Source organism: Trichosurus vulpecula, chromosome 4, assembly GCF_011100635.1.
Source record: "Trichosurus vulpecula isolate mTriVul1 chromosome 4, mTriVul1.pri, whole genome shotgun sequence".
Classification (NCBI taxonomy): Eukaryota; Metazoa; Chordata; class Mammalia; order Diprotodontia; family Phalangeridae; genus Trichosurus; species Trichosurus vulpecula.
The window spans coordinates 60,608,165-60,635,451 of NC_050576.1; the positions used below are offsets into that span (position 1 = coordinate 60,608,165).

At 41.1% G+C, this 27,287-nt stretch overlaps 1 protein-coding gene across 1 annotated transcript in view; it reads left to right on the forward strand.

Moving 5' to 3' along the window:
• Positions 1–27,287, forward strand: part of POU2F1 (POU class 2 homeobox 1) — a 129,158-nt gene that overhangs the window by 94,838 nt on the left and 7,033 nt on the right. Inside the window, exons 10-13 of the mRNA XM_036753226.1 lie at positions 543–684; positions 5,184–5,329; positions 8,394–8,573; positions 11,359–11,464. Of these exons, the coding sequence (XP_036609121.1) occupies positions 543–684; positions 5,184–5,329; positions 8,394–8,573; positions 11,359–11,464 (574 nt within the window). The remainder of the gene's footprint in view (positions 1–542; positions 685–5,183; positions 5,330–8,393; positions 8,574–11,358; positions 11,465–27,287) is intronic.

A 27,287-nucleotide genomic window follows, 5' to 3' on the forward strand; every position in this document is an offset into this window, starting at 1 on the left:
GATGAGAGAAACCAGCCCAGGTTGGAAACAGAGTAGGGCAAAGCTTCTGGGCTAATAAGCAGTGAGGTAGGTCCCATGAGTGGCCACCACATTTCCAGCCTTGGCAAGATAGGGAGACCCAGTCTAGAAGGAGAGAAGGAGAGAAAGAAGGAAAGAATCAAGGGATATAGATATTTAAATATAACAGTTCTAATACACTGGATGGTTTTGTGAGTTTTTTGTTTTGTTTTGTTCTGTTTTTGCTTTATGTGCAGGTGAGCTACATATTGGGATTTTATTGAAAGAACACACTATGAATTTCTAATTGGCTTGATTTGTAACCAGTCTAGTAGAATGCTTTTTCAAGTAGAGCAATATAAGAGAGAACCCTCAGTGTTAAGGATATAATGTTAGTAAGCTGAATCTTTTTCTTTTTCTCTCCCTTCACTCCCTCTCTGTCTCTCCTTCCTCCCCCTCCCCTTTTCTCTTTCCTCTCCTCTCTCTCTCTGTTTCTCCACCCCTGGTCCCCCATCTCTTCCATTTTGCTCTGTCTCTTTGTGCAGGGTGATGTTGGGCTCGCTATGGGCAAGCTCTATGGAAATGACTTCAGCCAAACTACCATCTCTCGCTTTGAAGCCTTGAACCTCAGCTTTAAGAACATGTGCAAGTTAAAGCCACTTCTAGAGAAGTGGCTCAATGACGCAGGTGGGTGACTGCATCACAAAGGGGAATTGTCATTGAGTGCTGTTGAATTGGAATTCTCTATGTTGTTCATTGCATTGCTGGTTCATTGCATTACAGAGCATTCAAGCATCATAATCCAGGGAGAAGAGATATAAATTATGAATACCTCCATCAAGGAGCTGTTTTCTTTTACTGTGCTGCAACTGCTTTGGATTATCTCTCAGAGCATTGCTTGTTGGGCTTGGGGTACATATTGCCTTCTGAGCCTAGATTGAGGGAGTGGAAGGAGACCATAAAGAAAGCATCTGTTTTTAAACTTTCAAACGGAACAAATAACTTTCTTAATGGATATTTATGAACATAAGCATTGCTCATTGTATTTCAATCTTGAGTCCCATGATCTGTGATTTCATGGTATGGGAACTCCTACTCTGGGCATTAATTGTACCCTGTTCCTAACCGAGCTATGTCTTAGAGAACTTAAATGACTCACTCCCGGTCCCCCAGCTGGTCAGGATCAAAGTCAGGGTTCAAACACAGTTCTTTCTTACTTCAAGTCCAGCAGTCTGTCCACTACACTGTGGCATTACCTTTACTTAGTAAAAATTTCCTCACATATTTCATAATTTGCTGCATAAATGTTCCATGGAGACATCTGGCAGTGCATGTGGGTGAACTCATTACCTCCCAAGGCAGCCCCAGCCCGTTGTACTTTTAGCCACTTGTAGTGGTTAGGAAGATTTTCCTTCGATCAAGTCAAAATATAGTCTCTGCACAACATCAGTCTGTTGGTCCTAGACTTATCCTTTCAAGCCAAGAAAAACAGTTTTGGCTAGATTATAGCCATTCGGATAGTTATTAATAATTAGAACTAGCACATAATACCGTCCTTGCACACTTAAATCTTCAGCCTAGGCACCCCGAATTCCCATCTTACAATTTCATATTCCTTTATCACCCTCTTCTAGATTCCCTCAAGTTTGTCAGTGTCCTTCCAAAAATGTGATGCCCAGAAGTGAACACCTAACTCCAGATGTGATGTGACCAGAGTCCAGTAGAATGGTCAGCACTGTGCTCATGTTAATGCAGCCTCAGCCATGGCACTGTTGACTCATTGAATAGAAGAGCATATTGATACTGCTCAATCTTTTTAAAAAAATTTGTTATAAGCTTAATGTTTCGCCATGCTATTCTAGCATTGTTTGTGTTCATTTGATTTTAAGTGAAGACCTAGATTTCATATGTATTCCTTTTAAAATTTGTTTATAAGATATGATCCATCATTCTAGCTTGTCAGAATCTTTGTAAACATTCTATAAATGTGAGTTGTGACTAGTTTGTGATCCTGGTTCTCTCATCCAGCATGTTAGCTCTACCACCTTCATTTCATCTTTAGATTTAAGAATCATTCCAGTTCTGCCCTCAGCAAATTATTGAAAAAATTATTGAACAAAACAGGACCAAAAATAGAGCCCTGAGATATTACGTGAAAGGCCTGCCTCCAGGTTGACACCCATCCATCAGTAACTACTTTGGGGCTAAACAACTGGAACTAACGTACACTCATGCAGCGTGCATCTCTCCATCTTGTCTGCGAGGATATCGTGACAGACCTTGCCAGAAGCCCTGTTGATACTCCAGTATTCCGTGTGTACGGCACTCTCATGATCTAGCAGTCTAGTGACCCTGTCCAGAAAAGCAAGTGAGTCAGTGCACGGACATTATCAGACTCTTGTGCCAGACGTGAAGGATGCAGATTCCCCAAGAAGAGGCTGGCCTGAGCCTTAGAGGAAGCGGGAGCTTCCAAGCATCCACACATGGTGGGAGGCCTGAGCAAGGACCGGGGCGCATCCTGCACAGGGCACAACAGGGGAAATGATGAGAAAATAATCAGGAAAATTGGTTTTCCCTGTTTTCAAGGTGGTAGAGTCTGTAAAAGTCAAACACAGGAGCTTATAGTTTATGTGAGAGGCAACAGGATCCAGTAAAACTTCTTAACAAGGAGAAGCAGGTTCCCACCTGAACTTTAGATTGGATTGAAGTGGGGAGACGCAGCATTGGGAGGCTGTCTCAGTACTCTAGGTGAGAGAGGAGAGGCTGAACTAGGATCTTGGCCTTTTGGGTGGAGAAAAGTAGATGAATGAAGCAGAAAGCACCTACAAGACTTAGTAAACTTATTGGATATACAGAATAAGGAAGTGCTGAGGATGACTGAAGCTGAGAACCTGGGTAACTGGAAGAATCACAGTGCCCTCCTTCCACCGAGGTAGGGAAGTTAGGAGGCGATAGGTTTTAGGAAAACAGAATGAGTTGTATTTTGGACTTAGTTTGAGGTACCTGGGAGTCATCCAAATAGTGATGGCCAGCAGCCATTTGTAGATTTGATCATTGAGTTAAGAAGAAGTGAGGCCTAGATAGATAGATTTGGAGGAGTCATTTGCATAGAGGTGATCCTTACTAAGTAAGACTGTAGTATGAGAGAAGGAGAGGGCCCAGGACAGAGCCTCAGGTCACACAGAGTGACCAGAACACAGGTGATAATGCTTCAGAGGAAGCTGAGAAGCTTCAGTTCAACAGATAGGAACAGACCCAGGACAGAACGGTGTCACAAACACCTGGAGAGGTAGGGATAGCAGGGAGTAGGTGGCCAACCAGAGATCAAAAAGGAAGAGCACTGAGAAAAGGCTGTAGGAAGTGAAGTTAGTCTAGCTTAAATTTTCCTTGATGAGTCCTTACTAGCTAATAGTGAGTACTGCTTTCCCTTTTGAGTGATCTCAAACTTCCCATTTAAAAATATGTTCTAGAATTTTGTCACAAATGGATCTCAAGTTCACCAGCTTGTAGTCTAAAGGGCAGAAGGAAAGGTAATAAGCATTTATAGCGTGACAACAACCCTGTGAAGTAGGTGGTATATCATCCCCATTTGTGTAGTTGAGAAAATAAGCAGAGGTTAAGTGACTTCCCCAGGGTTACACAGCTTTTAAGTATCTGGGACTAGATTGGGACTCAAGTTTTCTTGACTCCAGGCTGAGCACTTTACCCATTGCACCATTAGCTGCCTTTAACAAATCGGCCTTCTTTTCCTTTTTGAAAACCAGGACATTGCCCTTCTCTGAGTGTGTGACATTTTTCCCAAGTTGCTGTGGCTTTTTTCAAAAATCTCTAATGGCAGTTTAGCAATCACATCTACAGATTAGGACGTGTAGTTTGTCTTGTCCCAGTGATTTGAATTCACAGAGACAAGTTAGGTCCTGTGTTATTGTAGCCTCGCTTATCTGTGGTTTCAGTTCTGTGGTGTTTTTTGTTACATAATTCCCAGTCTGAAGATGAAAGATGAAACATCCCATCCATCTGAGCTGAGACTCTTGGGTCTGCCTTCTGGCCTCGCCATAATTCCCCCAAAAAGCTCTTTGTTGGTTTTAGCATTTGTTACAAACCTCAGCTTATCCTTTTAGTGTTGGTTGTATTCTTTCAGGACCATCTGGATTGGTTGACGAGTCCCTATGCAACCCTATTGGTCTATTTAGACAGTTCTTCCTTTTCTTCATCATTTGAATCAATTGTATTTGTGTCCCTTTTTTATTGATTTTTTTAGAATAGAATTCTTACTTTGCATGATTTTGCCATAAATGAGCCCTTGTTGATTACCTGAGTTGGGGGACAGGAACATTAATGACCATAGTAATGCCCTGTGTTCTTGAATCTTCTGAGCCCTAGAAAGAGAACATGTAGTAACAGTATGGGAGGGGGTCAAGCTGAGGCAGGGCTGCAGGGTATGGGTTCTTGTTCTTGCCCACCTAAGATGCCAAAGCTGGACCCACAGACCCAAAGGAAAGCAAATGATAAAAACAGTGGTAATAATGAATTAAGAATATGATAGTATTATATCAGTCAGATAGTGGTCCCCAAAGTAAGGTCCCTTTGTGGTTTGCAAAGTATTTTATATCCATTATTTGATTCTTAACAAACGTGGTAGGTTCTGTCATTATCCCCATTTTACACAGGAGAAGACTCTGGTTCAAAGTGGTCAAGGGATTTCCTCATGATCACAGAGCAAGCAAATGCAAGGGTAGAAATGGGAGCGTGGGTCTTTGCTGCCCCAAGGATCAACATTCTCCAGAATGTTACTTCCTTAGTACATCAGCAGTGACTGTCCGCGAAGGACAGACAGCATGCTGAGCATCCAGAGTGCCTTCAGGAGGAGGAGGAGAGCCCACCTGGAAAAGTCTAAATGTCATGGATGATTGAGAATTAATTGTTCTGGGTGCTTTCCTTCTCCTGCTGGCTCCTATGGAGGAAGTGTGAAAGGGTGATTTATCTTCTCCATTCACAGAATTCTGTTAGAATGTAGTGCCCAACTCAAGTGAATGCTTTCCAGCCTAGAAGTAGATTTGTCCTATTTCAACTTAGCTGAGGATATTTGACTATTTTATCATGTGCTTTTTACATTTTCTTCCTACTAAGTAACAAGAGATTGAGATGTTGAGCTGAGCCAATTGCCACTGTTTGTTTTCTTACAGAGAACCTCTCATCTGATTCAGCACTCTCTAGCCCAAATGCCCTGGATTCTCCAGGGCACGGGATTGAGGGTTTGAACCGCAGGAGGAAGAAACGCACCAGCATAGAGACCAACATTCGTGTGGCCTTAGAGAAGAGTTTCCTGGAGGTTGGTTTTTTGCTTCTCAGGCGGGCAGATGCATCTGAATGTTAGTCACAGAAATCATTGATTTATTCAGGAGTGAATTTTGAGCCTCCACTTTGTACAAAGCACTATGTTTGGTGATGTGGGCATCAAAAGATAGATCAGATATCTTCCCCAGCCAAGGGGATGTTCATGATGGAGGAGGCGAGACAAGCTGATAGACAACTGTAATTTTTAAATCACCATGTGTTTAAATTCCACAATCACAGATACAAAGTGCTATGGGAGCCATAGGAATGAGAGAGAACAGCTAGTTGAGGGCATTAGGGAAGGCTTTCTGGAGGCAATAACATTTGAATTGAGCCTTGGAGATGAATAGACTTTCAGTAGGTGGGGATATGGGGATTGGGGGGGGGACAGCATTCAGCATGAAGGGACCAGCATGAACAAGGGTGTAAAAGCAAGAAATGTTATGGCATATTTAGGGAGTAGTAAAATGTCCAATTTGCCTGGAACAAACTATGGTAGGGAAATTCTCTGCCCTCTCTCATCTTCCCTTACTTAAAGCCTTCTAGTTTACTGAAAAGATTAAAGATATGAGCCGCCTTTGTCCCTCCTTTTTCCTCCTACCTGATTTCCTCTCTTTCCCTGTGAAGTTTTCCTTCTCCTCACTAAGGTTTGTCTCTATTCATACTCTTGATACTGTATCCTTCTGTTTCTTCTGAGACCTTTCTTGACTAATCATCCCCTTTTCCTCATACTTCTACAAGCTTTCTCTACGTGGACTACTTCCCATCTTTCTACTAGCACGTTCAAGTCTCCTATAAAAGAAAAAAAAACTTCCTTTCTCCTTCTGCTCAATGCACCTACCGTCCCATTACCATCCCATCTTTTTTTTTCACTGTCACTGCTTTTGCTGATGGGCTCCTCACTCCTTTATTACCAAGTTTCAGCCTCTATCATTCTACTAGAGCTACTTTTTTTTGTTTGGATTTTGTTTGTTTTTTGGAGGAGGGGCAAGGTAATTGGAGTTAAGTGACTTGCCCAAGGTCACATACCTAGTAAGTGTCAAGCATCTGAAGTCAGATTGTAACTCAAGTGGGCCAGCACTCTATCCATCACGCCACCTACCTGTCCCCAGAACTACTTTCTAATATTGTCATTGTCCTCCCGTTGATTGAATCCCTGGGCCTTCTTCTTCAATCCTTATCCTCCTTTACCTTTTTGCTGCTTTTGATGTGGTTGATGACTACCTCCTACTGAGTATTTTCTCTTTCCTCAACTTCAGAGAGACTGCAGTCTCCTCACCATTCCTTCTCCATCTCCTTTTGTCGCTCATTTTTCTCTTTCTGACATGTTAATGTGGCTGTTCCTCCTCAGCCCTCTTCTCTTTCTTGACTATCTTTCCCTTAGCAATCTTATTCAGTCCTTTGACTTCATATACTACCTCTATGTGGAAGATACATAAATCTGTACCTCTAGCCCTGACCATTCTCTTGCAGCGCACACTCCCACCAGCAACTCATTCATCAAATCCTAATCCACACTAAGCCTTCTTCAGATTTTGATATTTCTGCCAGATTTACCACCGTCCACCCATTCTGCCTTGCTCACAGCCTTAGAATTACTTTTTGCTCTAACCTCTCTGGCATCACTCATATGCAGTCAATTCCAAGTCTTTTCAATTTCACCTACAGACCATCTCTCACTCACTTGTCTTCTCCATTTCATTGCTGCTCCCCTAGGACAAGTCCCCTAATATTTCCTACCTACACTATTGTAAGAGTTTTTTTAATAGATCTTCCCATTTCCTGTCTCTCCCCTTCCTAATCCATCCTTTCAGAATAATTTTCATTTCAAATAGATCTGGTCTTACCACTTTTCTTCTTGGAATTTTAGTAATCCATTGCTTCCAGAATAAAAATCCATCTGTTTTTTGGCTAATGTTCAAGGCCCTCCACAATTTGTCGTACCATCCTATCCTTGCAGCGTTATCTGCATGTTCAGTACTGTAGCCAAACTGATCTATTCTGTTTCTAAAGGGCACCATCTATATCCTTCTGCCTGTATGTCTTTACTTATGCTGTAAATATCTATGTCTTGAATAGCCTTCCAACCCATCAGTGAGTTAGCAGGGTGTCTCCTCCAAGCACATGAAGTCTTCCCCTGGGAGAATGGGCAGATAAGAACAATTTACTCCTATGGCCAGGAAGGCAGTGGAGGTAGGTGCTGTGGAGGGCTTAGAGCTTGGTCAGGCATTGAAGACACCACGGTCACCCACAGCATCTCAGGCCATCACCAGTCATCTTGAATTTTGTCCTGCCACTGGATTTCATTGACTCTGGAAGAGAGAGTGAGGCTGACAACTTTGTGCAACTCTGCCTCACTTAAATCCAATTTACCCACAAGTCAAGACATCATTGTCACTGGTCTTCTTCAAAGATGAACAACAGTCCTTTCCCCAGGCCTGATGAATTACTGCACTTCCTTTGAAACCCAATTCAAATGCCACTTCTTCCATGAAGCCCTCACTGAATCAACAGACAAAAGTCCATAATGACCTTTCCCTTTGGACTTGATATAGCAACTCCCCAATGAATTTCCATTGTTATTAGATATCATTAACTGTATCTTCACTAAATTTTATTTTGTTCCGGTGCATACACGGTGTTCTACATTTAATGCCTAAGAAGTTTAGATTTAATTTATTCAGTAAGGAGCCTTTAAATTAAGTTTTTGGCAGGCTGATGACATGATCAGAGCTGTAGTTTCAACACTGTTTTGACCTTTTCTTATTTTTATGGCTCCACTATAATCCTCATATATGTCTTCTTTTAGAACATAGGGATAAAAATTTGGAATATAATCGATTTAATTAAATATTGGAGGTGTCTTTTCTGTTAGTTTCTAGTTTCTTAATTTTAGTTTCACATCTATATAAGGTAATGTATACTTTATTTAAAAGGGAGAAAAGTATTAATTGTACAAATAATCTTAGTCCTTTGCTCTTTTTTTTTGTTCATTAAATACCATCATGCCATGAAGTTTAAAAAATCATTTCCTTCTTTTCCAAAATTCTCTATTTAAGAATCAAAAGCCTACCTCGGAAGAAATCACCATGATTGCTGATCAACTGAAAATGGAAAAGGAGGTGATCCGTGTTTGGTTTTGTAATCGCCGCCAGAAGGAGAAAAGGATTAATCCACCTAGTAGTGGTGGGACCAGCAGCTCACCTATAAAAGCAATTTTTCCCAGTCCAACCTCACTGGTAAGAATCAAGTAAAGGCACTACACCCTTGTTACACTAGTAAAACTTAAACTTCTAAATGTCAGTTAAGTTTTTTTTTACTATTGTTATTTGTATATGATTCATCATTTAAGTTTTACCAAGCTGATGTACTTATATCTACAACTGCTGCTAAATATCAGGAAGCAGACCACATATTTTATATTATTCTTTCTGATATTTCTAATTAAAAAGTAAATCACTTTCTTCCTTCCCCATCTTACATGAAGAGAAATCTTCTCAAATTGTCCCAGGAAGACCCTGGTTGTGCCCCTTATTCTTCTTTGTCTGCACCCATACTCTGTTTGCCCTAAGGTGCCATTATAACTCTTTTGTGGGGGAAAATCTTGCGAGCTTGGAATTTTCTGACCTACTCAGCCATCTTCCCAGAATCCTCTCCCATTTTTACTCATTTCTTAAACTAACATCTACATTGCACCATAGATGATAAGAAATGCGCATATGTATATTTTGTGTTTTTGAAAGATGCCCTGCATGGACCATAACTTAATGATTCTATGGCCTCTGTGCTAAGTACCTCAAAATCACTGGCGCTTTAGAGTAATGGGAATGTCATGAAAGACTGCGACCCTCAACTGGTCCTTTCCTTTTTTAAAAGTACATCCTAAATTCAACACACTTACTCCAAAGCTGCCCCCTCTGCTAGACTTCCTTCCATTCTCTTCTATGTGTCTTTTAAATGCTCCATTGATACCCCTCCTTTTTTTCTTTTGGCATCCCTCTCCCTCCCTCCCCCTCATAACAAATGAGGAGAGACAAGTAAAACATCTGCACCAACTGGCAAGTCTGAAAGCGTGTGTCCTGTCTGCTTGTGTAGTCCAGCCCCACATTTGCGCAGAGATGGGAAGCATGTGTTATCATCTAACCTCTGATTGTTACATGGTGGATTATTAAGTTCATTTTTTTTCTTCTCTATATAAAATGTCATTATATAAATTGTTCCCGTTCTCCTTTCACTTTGTATCAAGTTTTCACATATGTCTTCCCAGGTTTCTCTGAATCAATCCCTTTCATCATTTCTTTAAGGCATAATAGTATTCCATTACATTCGTATACCATATACCATAACTTGTTCAGCCATTCCACGAATTTATGGACACTGCCTTAGTTTACAGCTCCTTGCTGTAGCAAACAGTATGGCTGTGATTACTTTTGTACAAATCTTTCTTTTCCCTCTTTCTTCATCTCTTTGACATACGTAGCTATTAGTGGTTTACTAGGTGAAAAGGTATACACGGTTTAGTGACTTTTTGAATACAGTTCCAAATTGGAATGACGGGCCAATTCACAAGCCAACCACCAGTGCATTAGTGTGTTTATCCTCCCATTTTCCCTTCAACAATTATGATTTCCCTTTTATCACCACCTTTATTAGTCTGTTAGGTGTAAGGTGGAACCTTGGGATGATTTTAATTTACATTTCTTCCAGTAACTCTTTTGGGCGTAATGAGCAACCCATCATGACTTCTTAATTTCTGTCATAGAATATGATACTATCTTAGACTCTGCCACATACATAGTAATCATTTAATTGTCCTGGGTCTTGGGAAATGCAATAGTGGTTCCACTGGCACATAATTGAAAACAATTTTTCTGAAGCTATGAAGACTATGCAACTTGCATTTCTCTATTTTTTTTCTTTTTTTTTTAATTTTGTAATGAATCTTTTGGTCTTAGGAAGTTCTATAAACAAATCACGCTAAATTTTCACCTGTTAGTTTGATCATTTCAGGCTCATTAGACTGTAATTATTAAGGAGAGGAGCCAATTAGCCATAAAGAAAAATTTCATTTTGTACAAATTAATGATCTTAGGGGGATATGCTGCATTTCTTATTTTTTAAAAATAACACTTTTTCTTGTTGGTCTTCTCTTTAAAAAAAAAAAAAACTCATCCATACAATTAATTTTCTCTTTCCAGATCCTTATGCCACAATCTCAGATGCTGATGGTACTTCTTGGGTTTCTAGATCATACTTTATCCAAGTAGTACTTCATGCACAGTATTGAAAAAAGAAGCAAATATTTTTTGTTACTGTTATTTACATGTAAGGAGCCAGGGGTACCAGTAAATTTCTTGCCCATCCTTAGACAGGCAATAAGAAAGCTATAACAGGAGCCTAGATCTCCCTGATCTCTCTCTATACATAAGCGCTTAATAAATGCTTCTTGATTTGTTAGAAATTCCAATAATTGGTATCATAGTTTTTACTGACTTGAGGAAGCTGAGAAACTGGGGACTCTTCCTGTAATTTTCTTTGTTTTTCAACCTGAGGCAATCAATTTCAGGGCAATTGGTGCTATTTTGGTGGAGGGGGAAAGGAATATACAGAAAAACAAAAGACATCCATAAAATTTGTCTTTTAAAAACTGGTAAATTGCAAAGTTACTACTATTTTGAATAGAACTCCACCTGCCATAGCAAAGTTCAATTACCTGATACCAATATAATTTTTTTTCAATGTTAGTGCTTAAGAAAACATGTAAAATCATTTTTATTACAGCTTTCTCATTTTGCTATTCTGTAACTAGAGTTTAAAAAACATTTTTTTTGTGTTTTGTATCTTAAATCCCCTCTTGAATTGTGTGTGGTGGGGGAAGAGGGGAGAGGTGTAAGTTACTAAATTACTCTCTGGCCTCCCTCCCATCCCCCACAGGTCTATGAACGTTTCCTGAGGGAGTCCTCACTGCTGTAGTACCTTTCAGATATAATCCCTTTGATGTATATTTCACCTTCTCACCTGTAGGTGGCAACCACGCCAAGCCTTGTGACAAGCAGTGCAGCCACCACTCTGACGGTCAATCCCGTACTCCCTCTAACCAGCGCTGCAGTAACCAATCTCTCTGTTACAGGTAAGGGATACCTCAGTAGCTGTACTTCAGACTGCAGCAAGGATAAGCACATTCAAAGAAGACAGGGTCATTTCTAAAGTATGCTACTGTAAAGTCACAGATCCCAATAGAAATGCTCCCCTGTTCTAAGTCAGTACCCACTATGGGCCAGGCACAGTGCTAAGCACTAGGGATACAAAGAAGGGAAAAGGAAAGTCTCTGCCCTCCAGGAGCTCACAGTTTAATGGGGGAGAAATGTGAAAACAGCCATGTACAAACCTGCCACATACAGGATAAATTGGAAATGATCGGTGCCAAGAAGGCACTAGAATTAAGGGGGTTGTAGAAGACAGGATTTTAACTAGGACTTAGAGGAATTCTGGAGGTAGAGATGGGGAAGGAGAGAATTCCAGACATGGAAGACCACCAGGGAAAATGCCCGGAGTGTGGAGATGGCGTGTCTTGTGGGAGGAACAGCAAGAAACGTATTGTAGCTGGTTCACAATATATTGGTGGGGGTTGGGGGAGGGAGAGAAAAGGGAAAGGAGGACTGGAAAGGTAGGAGGGTGCCAGATTGTCAGAGACTTTGAATGCCAGACGGGATTTTATATTTAATCCTTACGGGGTTAGGGAGCCACTGGAGTTTATTGAATAGAGGGGTGATATAGTCAGATCTGTGCTTTAGGAAGATTGATTTGGCTGCTAAATGGAGGATGTACTCTTAGAATGGGGTGAGATTTGAGACAAGCTGAGCACTCAGCGGGCCATTCCCATAGTCTAAGCAAGAGGAGGTGTGATGATGGCCTGCACCGAGGTAGTGGCAGTGCCCGAGGAGAGAAGGCAGCATAGAAGAGAGCTGCCTTGGCAATAGATTAGATATGGGGAGGGGGAGGTAAGAGAGTGAAAAGTCAAGGATGATTCCTGGAGTTTGAACCTGGGTAACTTGGAGGATGGTAATGCTCTAGGTACTAATGGGGAAGGGCCTTCAGGGAAAGTTAATGAGTTTTGTTTTGGACATGTTGAGTTTAATATGTCTATGGGATGTCGGTTTGATATGTCTTATGTGGAGTTGCAAGACTGTAGTTTAGGAGAAAGGTTAGGGCTGGATGAGTAGGTCTGAGAATCAGCAACATAGAGATGATAATTGAATCCATGGGAGCTGGTGAAATAGTATAGAGGAAGAAGAGAAGAGGGCCCAGGACAGCCCTGTAGGACAAAGAGTGATTAGACAGCAAAGAAGAACCCAGCTAGAGTAGTGTCCTGAAAGCCTAAAATAAAGAGAGTGTCAACAAGGAGAGAGTGTTCATCAGTTTCAGAGGCTGCAGAAAAGTCAAGGATGAGGATGGAAGAGAAAAAGCTATTAGGGCAATTAAGAAGAGATCACTGGTAACGTTGGAGATAATGGTTTCAGTTGAATGATGAGGTCAAGCTGTTGAGTTTAAGAGAAAGTGAGAGGAAAGAAAGTGTAGGCATTGATTTGCAGACTTCTCGGGGAATTTAACTACAAAAGAAAAAAGAGGCACAGGACAGTGGTTAGAAGGACTGAACAGATCTAGTAAGAGTTTTTTCAAGGTTAGGTGAGAAGTGGGCATTTGTATATGCAGTAGAGAAGCAACCAATAGAGAAGAAGAGGTTGAAGATAAGTGGAAGTGTGGGGGTGATGGAGCAAACTGCTGGAGAAGATGGAGTGGAATAGAGTCACTTGTACATGTTAAGGTCTTTGCCTTGGCATAAGTAAAGGCCTTCTTTTCATGTAAGATGGGGATGAAAGAGGAAATAGTGGCAGAAGGCACCTGGGTGTTGTGAGACGCTGTAAATGGCCTCAGTTTTTTACAGTAATCTATGAGGCAAGGTTCTCTGCTAAGAGGGTGGGAGATGGGGAAGCCATGGGAAGTTTGAGAAGGGTTGAAATGTTCAGAATGTCTCTCTATTGATTTAACTAGGGAAGTTCAGTGGATCCAGTCAGCATTGTTTCATGATTTACTCCAGCTTTGTTGAACAACATGTGTATAGTAGCAAAGGAGCAGGTTGTGGGATCCTGATCCAAGGCGGAGGCTTGGCAGGGCAAGATTGACAGTATGATAAAAGGACCAGGGACTCAAGAAAAAGAGAAAGTGTAGAGCTGCACTGGTTCAGCAGAGGGCCAAGATGGAGGAGGAAAGCATGTGTAGCTAGTGCCAGGATGATGCCCTGGGAATAACTGAGAGGCTAAAGGATTAAAAATCATAGTGAGGACAAGGAATAGGGTTTCCGGTTGCCAGACAGAGGGAGAAGTAGAATGACAATAAATTGTGATCAGATAAGGGAATTTCAGAGCTCATGAACATGAAAGTGGTGGCCCTAGCAAGATCAAGAGTATATCCATCCCTGTGGGTGGCTGAGGTGGGGAAGAGGAGAAAGTCACATTAGATAAGTAAGTTGAGGAACTGTGAGGTTAAGGTGTCTGAAGGAGTATCAGTCTGTATTTCAGAAATCCCCTAGCACAAGAGCAGGAATTGAGGAGGAAGGCCTGTGAGCCATGCACTGAAGTTATTGAAGAAAGAGGGGCAGTGACTTAGAAATTGGTAGATAACAGCTACCTGATTTTGATTGCTTGGTGGCTATGGGTTGAGTGAACCTCAGAGGAGGAGAGGTCACAGAGTGATGGCAGTAGGGGGGAAAACCTGGAATTGGCAATAGGAAACAAGTAGTAGACTAACTTCCTGACCTTGACCCAGTGGGTCAGAGGAATGACTGAAAATGTATCCAGTGTTGGAAACAGAGGCCAGAGACTGTCATCAGCAGCTAGCAGTGAGGTATAGAAGATGGAAGGATTTAGAAAGGAAAAGATATAAAGTGAAAACAAGTTTGTTACTTATAGAGCAGGCATTTCAGAGGCACATTGAGAAGAGTAGGCAACTTTAGACAGGACATTGAAAGTTTGGGTTGGGGGGAATGGGAATCAAGGATCAGTCAGTGAGAGAGAAGAAATGGAGTTGGAATGATGATAGCAGAGAGTTCAGAATCATGGGGATAGGGAGGATATGACAAGGGACGAGCTTGTTAATAATGAGTTCCAGTAGGTTTTCATTGTCCATAATGGTTTGGCCTCCAGGTGGAGTCCTCTCAGAACCTTAGGCAGCTCAGATGAGGGGACACATCCTGGGAGCAGAAGGAAGCTGCAAGAGCAGGCTGAAGACTTGATGGAATGGTCTTTCTCCTCTTCCTCCAAAGGGAAGAGCAGTAGAATGTGTTCTAAGAAAACCTGTCATGCATTGTTATAGAATAAATTGGGATGTGTTCACACCGTGGTGACAACTTTCTTAAAAATAAGTTCTCAGGACTTATTTAAATTGCAACATTCCCAACTGCACTAATTTTTTTTCAACTGTGGAAGTAGCAATGGAGAGCAAGGAACATTCCAATTCATTGGATCAGAAGATCCGTCAGGTTTCCAGAACATCAGGAAAATGTCAGTTGTTTTAAATCCAATTGGACGTGTGGTATAATTGTTCATTGGCTTATTGAGCGATGGTGTTACTTGTTGTAGGATATGTTTTTATGTGTTTCGCTTCCTCTAGTAAAAATGACCTCTAATTAAGAACTCCTCATTATTCTTCCATGGTTTATGCTTCTAACACTGCTTTGAGCTGTTTAGAGGTGAATCTCAGAGTAGGACCTTGGCATGCTCACTGACTTTAAATCACAAGGCATTTTAGATGTTTAACGTTTTTTAATGCGTAGTGTTTGGGCAAGTTATTTCACTGACTTCAGATTCCTTATCTGTAAAAGTGAAGGTATTAGATTAAGTGATTTCGGACATTGCTTCTAGCACCAAAATTCTATGATTCTTTGATAAGTGGGTGTGCCATCAATCGCTCATTCATATAGGAACTTGACAGTGAGGTGGTTTTTATCCTGCCCAATCTCTTGAGTCCAATCCAGTGTTAAGGTGATTATGGTTTCCAGCAAGGGCAACACCTGACCTTTTCTAGTTTTTGTTTCATTTTTTAAAGTATCTAAAGCCTCTAATTCTTTAAACATTAGAGACTTAGTGGTTTTATGCACGATCTCTGACATGAGTAAATTCTGAAGCAGTTGTTCAGTCTTTCAGTCATGTCCGACTTTGTGACACCATTTGGGGCTTTCTTGTCAAAGCAGAAACTTCCTCAACCTCCTTAGTCTGTATCTTAGAACTAGGCCACCTCAATGGGCTTGAAATCTGAAATTCTTCTTTCTGATCATAATCTTCTATTTTTGATCTCTGCCTCTGCCTCACTCCTCACCCATTTTTCCTTTTCACCCTGTCAGTGCCTCCATCATTCCCTGATTGCTCAGTTGATCACCCATATTTGGCCTTATTTTACCTTGACCCTACAGTTAGCCAGTTCAGTTACATACTGTCCTCCACCTTGAAGCCTTTGGCCTTTTGTCCCCCTTTCATCACTCCCAACCTATCAATCTATTACCCTGGGCTACCTCAACCATCCTTCTTTATATCTAATCCTCGATTGCCAGACACCTCTGTAAGAGGTCACATGACCAAATCAACTTGACCCACTAAAAGTCATGTCATCTAGACTCATTTCAGCCTACACTACTATACAAACATTGCTTTGGCCTTTATTGCTTGGTTTATCATATTCCCCTCAGGGTCTATTCCAAATTTTCTCTTCCCTTAAGAAAAGATCTGCTAACGTACAAGCTCCCTGTGCCAATCCCTATTTCTTTCTCTCTCAGCAGGTGGGCTAACCTTATAAAAAGAATGAAGTCCATCTCTCATGACCTCTAATTTTCCCTACTTCACACCTTAAAATTCATCTACACCTTCACCTGTCCTCCCCTACTTTATACCAAGCTAAGAGGAAGAGATGGCCTTTCTTTGTGCCAAGGTTGCCAGCTTTACTTGTACTCTTCAGAAAGGTTTCCCTGTCTATACTTCCCTCCAAATATCTATTTCTCCTGGCTCCTGTTGTTGTTTTTCAGTCGTGTCTGACTTTTCATGACCCCATTTCTGGTTTTGTTAGCAAAGATACTGAAATGTTTTGCCACTTCCTTCTCCAGCTCACTTTACAGATGAGGAAACTGAGGCCAACAGGGTTAAATGACTTGCCCAGGGTCACACAGCTAGTGTCTGAGGCCAGATTTGAACTCTGGTCTTCCTGACTCCAGGGGCAGTGCTCTATCCACTCTGCCACCTAGTTGCCCCTTGGCTCCTGTATTGCCATCTGCAAATATGCCTAGGTGTTGGCCCATGTTAAAAAATAGCATTCACTTGGCCCTAGCTTCCCATGAGCTGCCCTATATCTTTCTTCCATTTCATTGCCAGTGTCCTGGAAAGAAGAGTCCACCTTTTTTTTTTTTTTTTTGCCTCTGGTTCACCACCTTCTTGTTGTCCAATTCTTATAGTCTGGCTCCTTACTAAAACATTTCTCTCTTAGTACCACTTGCTAACTAACAAATCAGATGATCTCTCTCAGCCCTAATGCTTTTGGAACTCTGACCCTTATAACACTGGTGATCACCTTTCTTCTGGCAGTCTCTTGGATTTTCATGATACTGCTCTCCTTTGGTTCTGCCCCTGCCTGTCTGACCACTCTTTACAAAATCGCCACATGCGGCGTACCCCAAAGCTCTGCTCCCTCTTCTCTCATCTCCTTGCATTCCTCTCATGAATCCCCATATGTTAAGTAACCACATCTGTGCAGATGACTTAGAGCTCTCTGTCTCTCTCCAGCCCTAGTGTTTCTCTTGAACTACAGTCTTGGATTATTCGTTGCCTATTCGACATTTCCAACTGGCTGTCCTATAGGAATCTTGAACTCACTGCATATCTATCTTCTCAACACTACCCCTTTTCCTTTCCTGTTTCAGGCAAGTCTTTGTAAGTTCTCAGGCTGCAACCTAGGAGTTGGGCTCCTCACATCCTCCACTCTTCACTGTCCTTCACTCCCTCGTGTCCAACCAGTTGCCAAGTCTTATTACTTCTGCCTCCACAGAATCTTTTTCATCTCCCATCACCCCACCGGCCTGGTGCACACTTCTGTCATCCCTTGACTGGCCTACTGCATTAGCCTTTTATTTGGCCTTCTGACTTCTAGGCTCTTCCCTTTCCAATCCTTCCAGAATAATCTTTATAAAGCACAGGTCTGATGATATAATTTCCTTGCCCAGAAACCTCACATGACTCCCCCTATGCCTCTGAGATACAATACAAGCTCCTTAGCCTAGCATTAATCAATAAGTATTTATTAGATATCTGCCGTGTGCCAGGATCTGTTTTCAGCCCGGGGTGGGGTTTGGGGAGGCGGGACACAAAAAGGAAAGTGAAATAACCCCCTGTAAGCAGAGAATTCACAGTCTATCCAAGGGGAACAGCATGTACAAATACCGGTGATTTAGAGGGAGGACACATTCCCTGTGGTCAGGTGAGGAAGAGGGGATCCACAGGGGCCCTTTTGGCTGGTACTTCCTCAAGTTGGCTGCAAGGATGAACAGGTGGGCTGTTTGTGATGCTGGCCACCAGTGCTCTTGGTGGCAGAGGTCTGGGGAGTGGAGTGGAGTTGAGTTGCAGGCACAGATAGAGCTGGGGAGATATGAGTTCATACCCCACCCCCCACCTCTCTGTCTCTCTCCCCTCCCTCCTTCTCTCTCTCCCCCTCTTTCTCTCTCTTTCCCTCCCCCCCTTCTTTCTTTAAGTCTTCCCTGGCCTCACTCTGACTGATCTTGGGCACAGCTGTGGGCCCTTTGGGCAAAAAGAGTACACAAGAAGTTTGCAGGGCTTTGGTGAGGAGCTCTGGTGATCCCAGGAAACCTCCTTGCTCACTGCTTTTTAGCTTTTTCTGCCAGCAATTTTTATTCGTTTTTACTTTCTGAACTAGTTGTTGACTGTCTTGAACACAGCTTCTACCCAAGGGTGTTGGAACAAGATTTCAGTAAAAGCAATCCTGATCACCAAAGGCTGTATCTACAAAATAGCTAGAGGATAAGAAAGGGAGTCACAAAAGATTTCAGCAGCACAAGCATGAGCTGAGTCTCTAGAAGGTGGAGAGAGGACTGAGATGCACACAGCTGTGGGGGGTGGGAGTTGGGGGACATCCAATGCAAAGGCTTGGAGATGGGAGATGGAACATCAAGGCCAGTTTGACCGTGCCATAGAGGATGGGACCTGGTCAGACCTGTGCCTTAGGAGTATCACTTGGGCAGTTGTTTGGTGGGTACCTCGGAGAGAGGAGACAATGAGAGCAGGGAGACCAGGGAGCAAACCCCTGCAGTCTGGGAGAGAACGACTGATGAGAGGGACGTTGTGGAAGTAAACAGATAGGACTCCTCCTTCCTGGGTTTGAGATGCTCAAGTGCTACGTCCTCTCAGGAAGCTCCCTGTCCTGCCCCAGGTGTTAGTGCTCTCTCATTCCCCGGCTTGCTGTCTGTTATCTTAATTATGTAGACAGTGGGGACCCCACCACTTTGTTTTTGTCTTTAGATGCTCACAGACAAGGGAAGGGAATAAGCATTTATGTGGTCCAGCTGTGTGCCAGGTGCTGCGCTGCCAACCTCCTTACAAACAGTATCTGATTGCACCCTTACAAGAGAACATGCCCAGGCTGTATAGATGCACACACACATAACAGCTGCGCTTTTGGCTTATGGTGCAGCTCCCACAGCGACAACTCCCTCTACCAGTGTGAATTGCAACCAATCTACGACTCAGGTGACCAGCTTAGGGAGCTTCCTGAGACACAGAGGATTTACGTGACTTGGCTAGAGTCATAGAGTTAGTGTTAGCAGTCAGAATTTGAATCCAGGTCTTCCTGACTCATGGTCAGTTAGGTGGTGCAGTGGGTAGAGCACCAGATTTGGAGTCAAGGAGACTTGTCTTCGTGAGTCCAAATCTAGCTGTGTGACCCTGGGCAAGTCCCTTAGCCTTGTTTGCCTCAGTTTCCTCATCTGTAAATGAGCTGGAAAAGGAAATGGCAAACCACTCTAGTATCTTTGCCAAGAAAACCCTCTATGAAGTCATGAAGGGTTGGATACAACTGAAAAATGACTGAAAAAAAAACACAAAAAAACAAACAAAAAAACCCTTTCTTGACCCTAAGGCAAGCACTTTTATTTTCTTAGCCATGTTGCCTCCACACTTTGTACAGAATAGGCACTTTAACAAGTAGCTGTTGAATGTTTAATTCCACCACTTTAAAAAATTTTTTTTTAAATTTTATTTGTTTATTTTTACCATTTCTGGGGTCAGTAGATACATGTCTTATCGATAGCCTTTGAGCCAACTTTGGTAGCAGTATCAGATTTTCTTTCCTAATGCTTTTGTTTTATATCCTATTTAAAGGATGGAATATAGTTTCCATGACCTGGTTCAGTTTTTGCCTTGTATGATGAAATTTGACAAATAGGATCATTTGATTTGATAGGACCATATCCTATTTTTTATCTGTTTATCTGAAATCCGTTTTTTGTTTTGTTTTGTTTTGTTTTACATTTATTGTAACCTCAGGAGTACGGGCACTAGGCTTTCTGAAGTGTGCATTGAAACATTTTATCTGAGTAAGCAAACTGCTATCAACAATTAGTGAGCTCAGTATTTTTCTAGCTTAAGCCGGATGGGAATGGGAATGGGATGGGATGGGATGGGATGGGATTACAATATTCAAATATGATATAAAAGGAAAATGGCAGGTTGTTAAAATTGTGAAGATTTTTTTTTCCCTAAGATTTGGCTTCTGCTTTTCAGTTCTCTAAGTAAACAATGTTTATTAGTCTCAAAGACTGTTACTGCTTTTCTAGATTAGTCACCCCCAGTCACACTGCATATGACTGCTAACCTATCAGATAGCTACAGAATAAGAAATTTTGCTCTGTGGTAGCCTCATGTAAACACCAGCCTAAGTACCTAGACTCTCCAGAAGGATAAAGTAGTCCTAATTGAAACTGAACAAGGCTAATTAAGGTAAGCTTCTTCCTTTCCACTGTTTTGGATGACCTATGATTTTTTTTTTTAATAGAAGAAGTAGAAATAGCACTGAAGAAAGCAAAAATGGGAAGAACAGCTGAACTAGACCCATTAGCACATAGGAGTTCTAGATTGTAGACAACATAATTTTGAAGGGCATTAATGAATTGATTTTCAGGGTTGTTAAAAGAGAAGCAAATGCCAAAAGCCTAGGGGAAAAAAATCTCAGATCTTACTTTTATCCCCCCCCAAAAAGTGACTCAAAAATATCAAAAACTATTGGTCCATTTTCTCTTATCTGCAAAATTTTTATGAGAATAATACCCCCAGTATCAAAGGCACCCAGAATGAAGGTATGAGAAGGAAATGAGCAGCTCCCAACCTGTGCCTCATAGAACCTCTGACTTCCTTTAAGACTCAGCTCAAGTATCACCTCCTACAGGAATCCTTTCCTGATTCCCTCTAAGGTTCCCTCCCATCTGCTCTGTATTTCTGTGTTCTTACATGTTCTCTTTTCCATTAGAATGGAAGTTCCTTGGGGGCAGGCATTGTTTTCACTCTTTATATTTAAGCAGATCACATCTTTATAGTCATACAATTGAATGAAAGTCATAGACAGTATGAGATACCACTCTGCTTATTGTTTGTTAACACTAAAAAATAATTAATTCAGTATGCCTCTTGTGCATAAGACAGTTCATACAAGATTCCTTTAAATAACAGCAGAGATGATTTTGTTCAGTCTATTTTAATATTATACATGTCAAGCAAGACATAATACAGAGAGTTGCATGTTTACCACTGTTGTGGAACATGTCCAGTACATGGTTCCCATGGAAGGATTCCCTATAGATACTGAAGTTCTCTAGCTATTCCTGTTTGTAGATAACATTGTGCCAATTGCATCAACCCCCCAGATCATTACTGAGCCTCCTAAATAAGATCCATACTCTCACCAAGAGTTAAACCCACTATCCATAAATGAAAGAGCAAGTAGATGAATAATGCCTGTTTTCCAGACCGTGTTATGCAGTTAAATGGACAGCCCATGGAGCAGGTCCATCAGTACATGTATCTTAGATAGACACTCCAGTTGCACAGTGAGCAGGATCCAAAATTTAAAAGAAAGGGGATAATGTTGCCTTTGGGAAATTTTACAGTACTTTAACTTACCCCAAGATGCTTCTCCCTCAAAAGTTGGTCCCTCTTTTTAACAACAAAATTCTTCTAGTGCTTTATGAGACAGTACTGCTGATATGTGTCTATCATCCTCCTTTGTTAATTTTACAAATGAGTTTGTAGTCTAAACCACTGTTGCCGTTAGCAGCCGAATCTTTGGTATCAGAAGATAACTCAATTGATTGCTGACTATGGCATTTTCTGAGCTTTCTTTCCTTTTGTAGCAATTAATTAACATTGGGGGGGTTTTTTTGTCTTTCTATTTCTGTTTATTAAATACTTGGGTGTCCTCCAGTGCTCTGCCTGGGCCCTCTTTTCTCTACATACTCTCTACTTCATCTCCTCTCTCTTAGATTTAATTATCATCTGTATGCGGAGTCTGTTTCTCCAGTCCTACTCTCTCCTGATTTCTAACCCACATCACCAACAGGCTGCTTGATATTTTAAACTATACATCCTGTAGGGCATCTCAGACTGAATATGTCCAAAACAGAATGCAGTATTTTCTAACCAACTCTTCCTACTTTACTTTGGAACTTCTTCCCTAATATACTGTCCTTACCTAAGTTCCCAACCTCAGTGACATCCTTAACCACTCTCACCTCACGTATCTACTTAGTTACCAAACTTTGTGATTTCTTTCTCTACGTCTCTCACATATATCCCCTCGTTGCCTCTCACTTACACTAGTGAAATGACCTTATAATTGGTCGACCTACTTCGGGGCACTCTATTCCCCACCCCCAGTCCATTTTCCATTTAACTGCAAGAGTGATGTGTAGGTGTGAGCATGTCACCTTCCCACCCTCCAAGCTCCCTAGTACCTGTAGCATCAAGTAGAAAGTACTTTGCCACTTAAAGCTCTTCACAACCTGGCCTTTCCAGTCTCCTCTACACACTCTAAATTCCAGCCATACCAGCCCATTTCAGGGGTGGAGTGTCACATATGACACTCCCCCCACCCCCTCATTTTTGCGCTGGTTGTTGTTTCCTTGCTTAAAATGGCCTCCCTCCCAACCTCCACCTCATAGAACTTCTGACTTCCTTTAAGACTCAGCTCAAGTACCACCTCCTACAGGAATTCTCTCCTGATTCCTTCTAAGGTTCCCTCCCATCTACTCTGTATTTCTATGTTCTTACATGTTCTCTTTTCCATTAGAATGGAAGTTCCTTGGGGGCAGGCATTATTTTCACTCTTTGTATCCCCAGCTCATGCACAACACCTGGAACATAGTAAGCAGTTAATAAATATTTTTTGATTGATTGGTTTGAGGATTATATCATTTCAGCTGTACCTGTATGTTCTTTTCATTCTTCCTGAGTTTTTTTATTTGTTGTTTTTTTGTTGTTGTTAATCTTTTTTACTAATTCTTATCTCTAATGAGTACATTTTAGCTTAACTCTAATGAGCAGATAGCCTTGAAAATAACTACCTCTTCAATTATAAGTGTCTTTTGCTATCTATAATCTATTTCTTTTGTTAAGGCATTATTTGGTATTTGCTCTGACTTGTGCTTAACAATTCTTTCCTCTGAGCATGGGTTCGTGATATACAGGCTTGGGGCTTTGTGTAATCTATGGGTTTGTGGCTTCCTTCTTCCTGAACCATGCTTTCCCATATATTTCTCCTCATCTTCACCTTTTCCTAGTTTGGCATTAAAGTCACCAAGTATCAGAGGGTATGTGTCTAAATCTATGTCAGTGGATGGATAGATGGATGGAAGAATACATTATGTATATTTATAAATATATACTTATATGTGTGTGTATACATTCTCTGCTTTACGAAGCAGTGTATATTTATATGAACACAGATATATGTATATTTACAGTTTCATAAAGCAGCAAAAAGCAATGGGAATAAAACTAATTTCAAGAAGGTATGTCAACATGTCCAACTAAGCAAAGTTATCTTAAGGGAATTTAAGAAGAAAAACAGAAAGACCCTAAAAGAAAAAGACTAGGGGAAAAAAAACCGAAATGATTTGTAGAAATCATTACAAAATGACACCCTGCAGATTCTTTTTTTTTTTAAACATGTTTTTTCCTATTCGTATATCAAAATCATTCAAGATTTCCTTCAAAAATATAACCCTGTTTTCTCCATCCAGGACATTAGAATTGCTACACTTGGCCTAACACCATGGTCCTGGATATATACTTATAAGACAGGTTGGAATGGCATTAAAGAGAATAAAAACAGCAAGGTGAACCAGATATATGTAGAAGAAATCCATACAGAAAGTGGACACAGTTGTGAGAGTGTTGAGGGACCGCTATACAAGGTATCTGAAGGAAAGAGTGTATAAAGATACCAAAGTCTTAGGGGGAAAAATCTTGGGCTTTATTAAAAACAATAAATATCACCAAGAGAACAGTAGCAAATACTGACCTATCTCCTGTCCATACAAGATACCTCATCTGTACAAACCCTCCTAGAGTTGTCTGTACATTAGTTGAGGACATATATCCTCAATGAGGGTATTAGTGGAGAACTAGCAAGCTTTTGAAACAATATTCTACAATAGACCACATCTCTATCATTTCATAATTAGCTGACACATCTAAAGCATGTAATAACCTACTGTCTTTGTTGATTACAATAAAATATTTGATTCAGTATAACAAAATGCTACCTTGAAGGTTCTTTTCCAACAAGGAAAATTGTCCCACTGTCAATCCACATATATATATCAAAATAATTCAAGATTCCTTGAAGGATTCAGCAACAGAAATAATCCATTGAACAAGCCTCGGGTCATCAAACAGCACTCGAGGTATAAAACAGAGCTCTGCTCACTAAGGGAGTTTCCCCACTGTGACTGTGGAGTAGTTCTTTGGTAGCCAAGAAAACTAAAGTCATCTCAGCTGCATCAAAGTAAGAGGTATAACAACACTGTGGGTAGCAGCTGCTGTGGGGGTGCAAGACCAGCACACAGAAGGGCTGCCAGCATGAGTTCTTTTGATCTGCGTTTCTAAGGAAAGCAACATTAAGGGGTTAACATTCTCACTTTAATCAAACATACATATATCATTCAGGGGAAAAGCCAGCGCCCTGAACATCAGAGCAAATACAAACAGAAATTATAAACAGAGCAAACACACACAGTTATCAACAGACAGGCTTCTAGCTGTCTGACTAAAGAATTACATAGTCACCAGAGAGAGAGGCACCAACATCTGGTGCTGGGGGGTGCTCCAGCAGCTACCCAGAGTCTCTTCTGGTCAAATCACAGGACACTTCCAGTGAGTAAGAGCCCCAAAGCAAAATGCTAACCTCCCAGTATACATACCCTTCCTAGGGGCCTGGGACTTCACATCTAGTTAGCCAAAGTGTGTGGGCCTGGAGCTTCACACTTAGCAAATCAAAGGCACTTGACTACCCTAGTGCTGAAAAGGGCTCCAAAATAAAAAACAGCAAAAAGTTCACTTTGCTTGCCATTACATTTGAAAAGCAAGACTCATCAAAGGTACTTAATTACCTCAGTGCACCAGAAGTGAAAACAGTTAAAAAAAAAAAAAGTCCCACCTAAATTACCATTATAAGAGGTAGCTAGGTGGTGCAGTGGGTAAAGCAACCAGCCCTGGAGTCAGAAATACCTGAGTTCAAATCTGGCCTCACACACTAGCAGTGTGACCCTGGGAAAGTCACTTCACCCTAATTGGCCTCCAGATAAAAAGGCAAAGCATTCAGAAGCCCACATTTTGAGAAGGAAATAGGTAAGCTATAAAGCATTCACAAGAATCCTTCTAGGATAGCAGAGGGCTTTAACAACATACTTTTGGAAGATAGGTCAAGGGAATTGGTAGCCTGGAGAAGAGAAGACTAGAGGGGACTGGTCACTGTCTTCAGGTGTTTGAAGGCCTCTCATATGGAAGTGGACGCTGACCTGTTCTTTTTGTCCCTAGAACACAACAAATGAGTATTATAAAGAAGAAAATTTAGAGTAGATACTTGGAAAATGAAACAATGACAACATGAGAAAAGTATGGTAGACAGTGGTGTCTAATTTATCAGAAACAGGATTTTTGAAAGATACTATTTACCCATGTAGTGAAAGAATTGCTACCTCTTAAATGATACCTATTTTGACATATCCTTAATGCTAGTTCCTTTCCTTCCCCCCATAACCCCAAAATTATTTTATCCTACATTTTCCTAGTTATTTATGCACATATCACTTCCACCCAATAAAATAAGAACTTACTGGGGGCAGACAATGTTTTATTCTTTGTCTCTGTATCCCCAGCTCCTAGAACAGTACCTGGCACATAGTAGGGACTTAATAAATAAGTGCAGAATGAAGGAAGTATGGCAGAGGGTTGAACCTATGATTATTTTCCTAATCGGGACATGTTACCTGTGTGATCTAATGTGAACTTTAGTTTCCTCAACTATAAAATGATGAAGTTAGACCTGAAGGTCTCTGGGATGCCATCCAGCCCTGCTGCTATGGCTTTATGTTACCTGTTCCATCAGAAGTATATTTTTTATATCTCTTTCTCTGGTACCTCTGTCCCTAGCACTTAGCACAATACCTGGCACTTAGTGGGCTCTTAGTATCTATTCTCTGGGCACTTTTTCCAAAGATATAATACTTTTAAAGACATATCCTTTCCATGCCGAAATTTTTGTATTGGCAGGCCAGATGTATTGTAACTTACTCACTACATGGTATCCTTGACATTCAGGTTCTGCAGGCTGAATAAATAATACTGTTTGGTTACTCCTATCAAAGAGCATCTCATTAGAAGCAGTGAGTAGAGCACCAGCCCTGGAGTCAAGAGGACCTGAGTTCAAATGTGCCTCAGACACTTGACACACTAGCCATGTGACCTTGGGCAAGTCACTTAACTCCAATTGCTCTGCCTTCCCTCCTGCAAAAAAAAAAAAAATGAAAGCATCTAATTAAATCCTAGAAAACAAAATTAATTTTTTTAAGGATTTTTATCGATACCTTTTTTCAAATGGTCTGAATTCCCCCCGTGACCTGCCATCACCTATAACAAAGAATTTTTTTTAAAAGAGAAGAAAAATTTAGCAAATCCAATAAATACATTGAAAAATGTATTGGGGAAGAAAGTATTACATGCAGTGTTTTGCACCCATGGACCCCCTCCCCTCTGCAAAGGCTGAGGTGATGCATCTTCTCATATCTCTTTTTGGGGCCAGTCATGTTCTTTATCATTTTGCAGCCTTTCTTGGTTTCATGGTGTTATTTCTTTCTATTTGCATCAGCCCTCATTGAGTGTGTTGTTTTTCTGCTGCTTCTTATTTCACTTGGTATCAGTTCGTGTAAGTCTAACAGAATTAATTTAATTAAAGTAAGATCCACGTGGCCTCCATAGCATTCATACAGTTGTTCTAGACGACCAAGTTGGTTTATCTGTAGCACAAAGATCTCTTTCTTACTCCTCTTAGAGTTTACTAATCACCTGATGTCACAGAAGTTGTAAATCAGGGGAAGGACTTTCTTCCTCTCCCCTCCCAAGATAGTTCATGCTTTGACATTAAATGGAGAGACAGAGAAGGGGAGAGAACAAGAGCAAGAGTGCATCATATCAGTACTCCCTAGGAAATTACAGGCATTTCTACCAACTTAAAGCAGTTTGCTGGATTGGTTTTTAATCTCAGAAGTTCTCATCGACATCAGTCATTTCTGTTTAGATATTGGCTATTTTTCTTACACCCCAAAGTGTTCCCAGGACCTTGGTTTTGTAAAA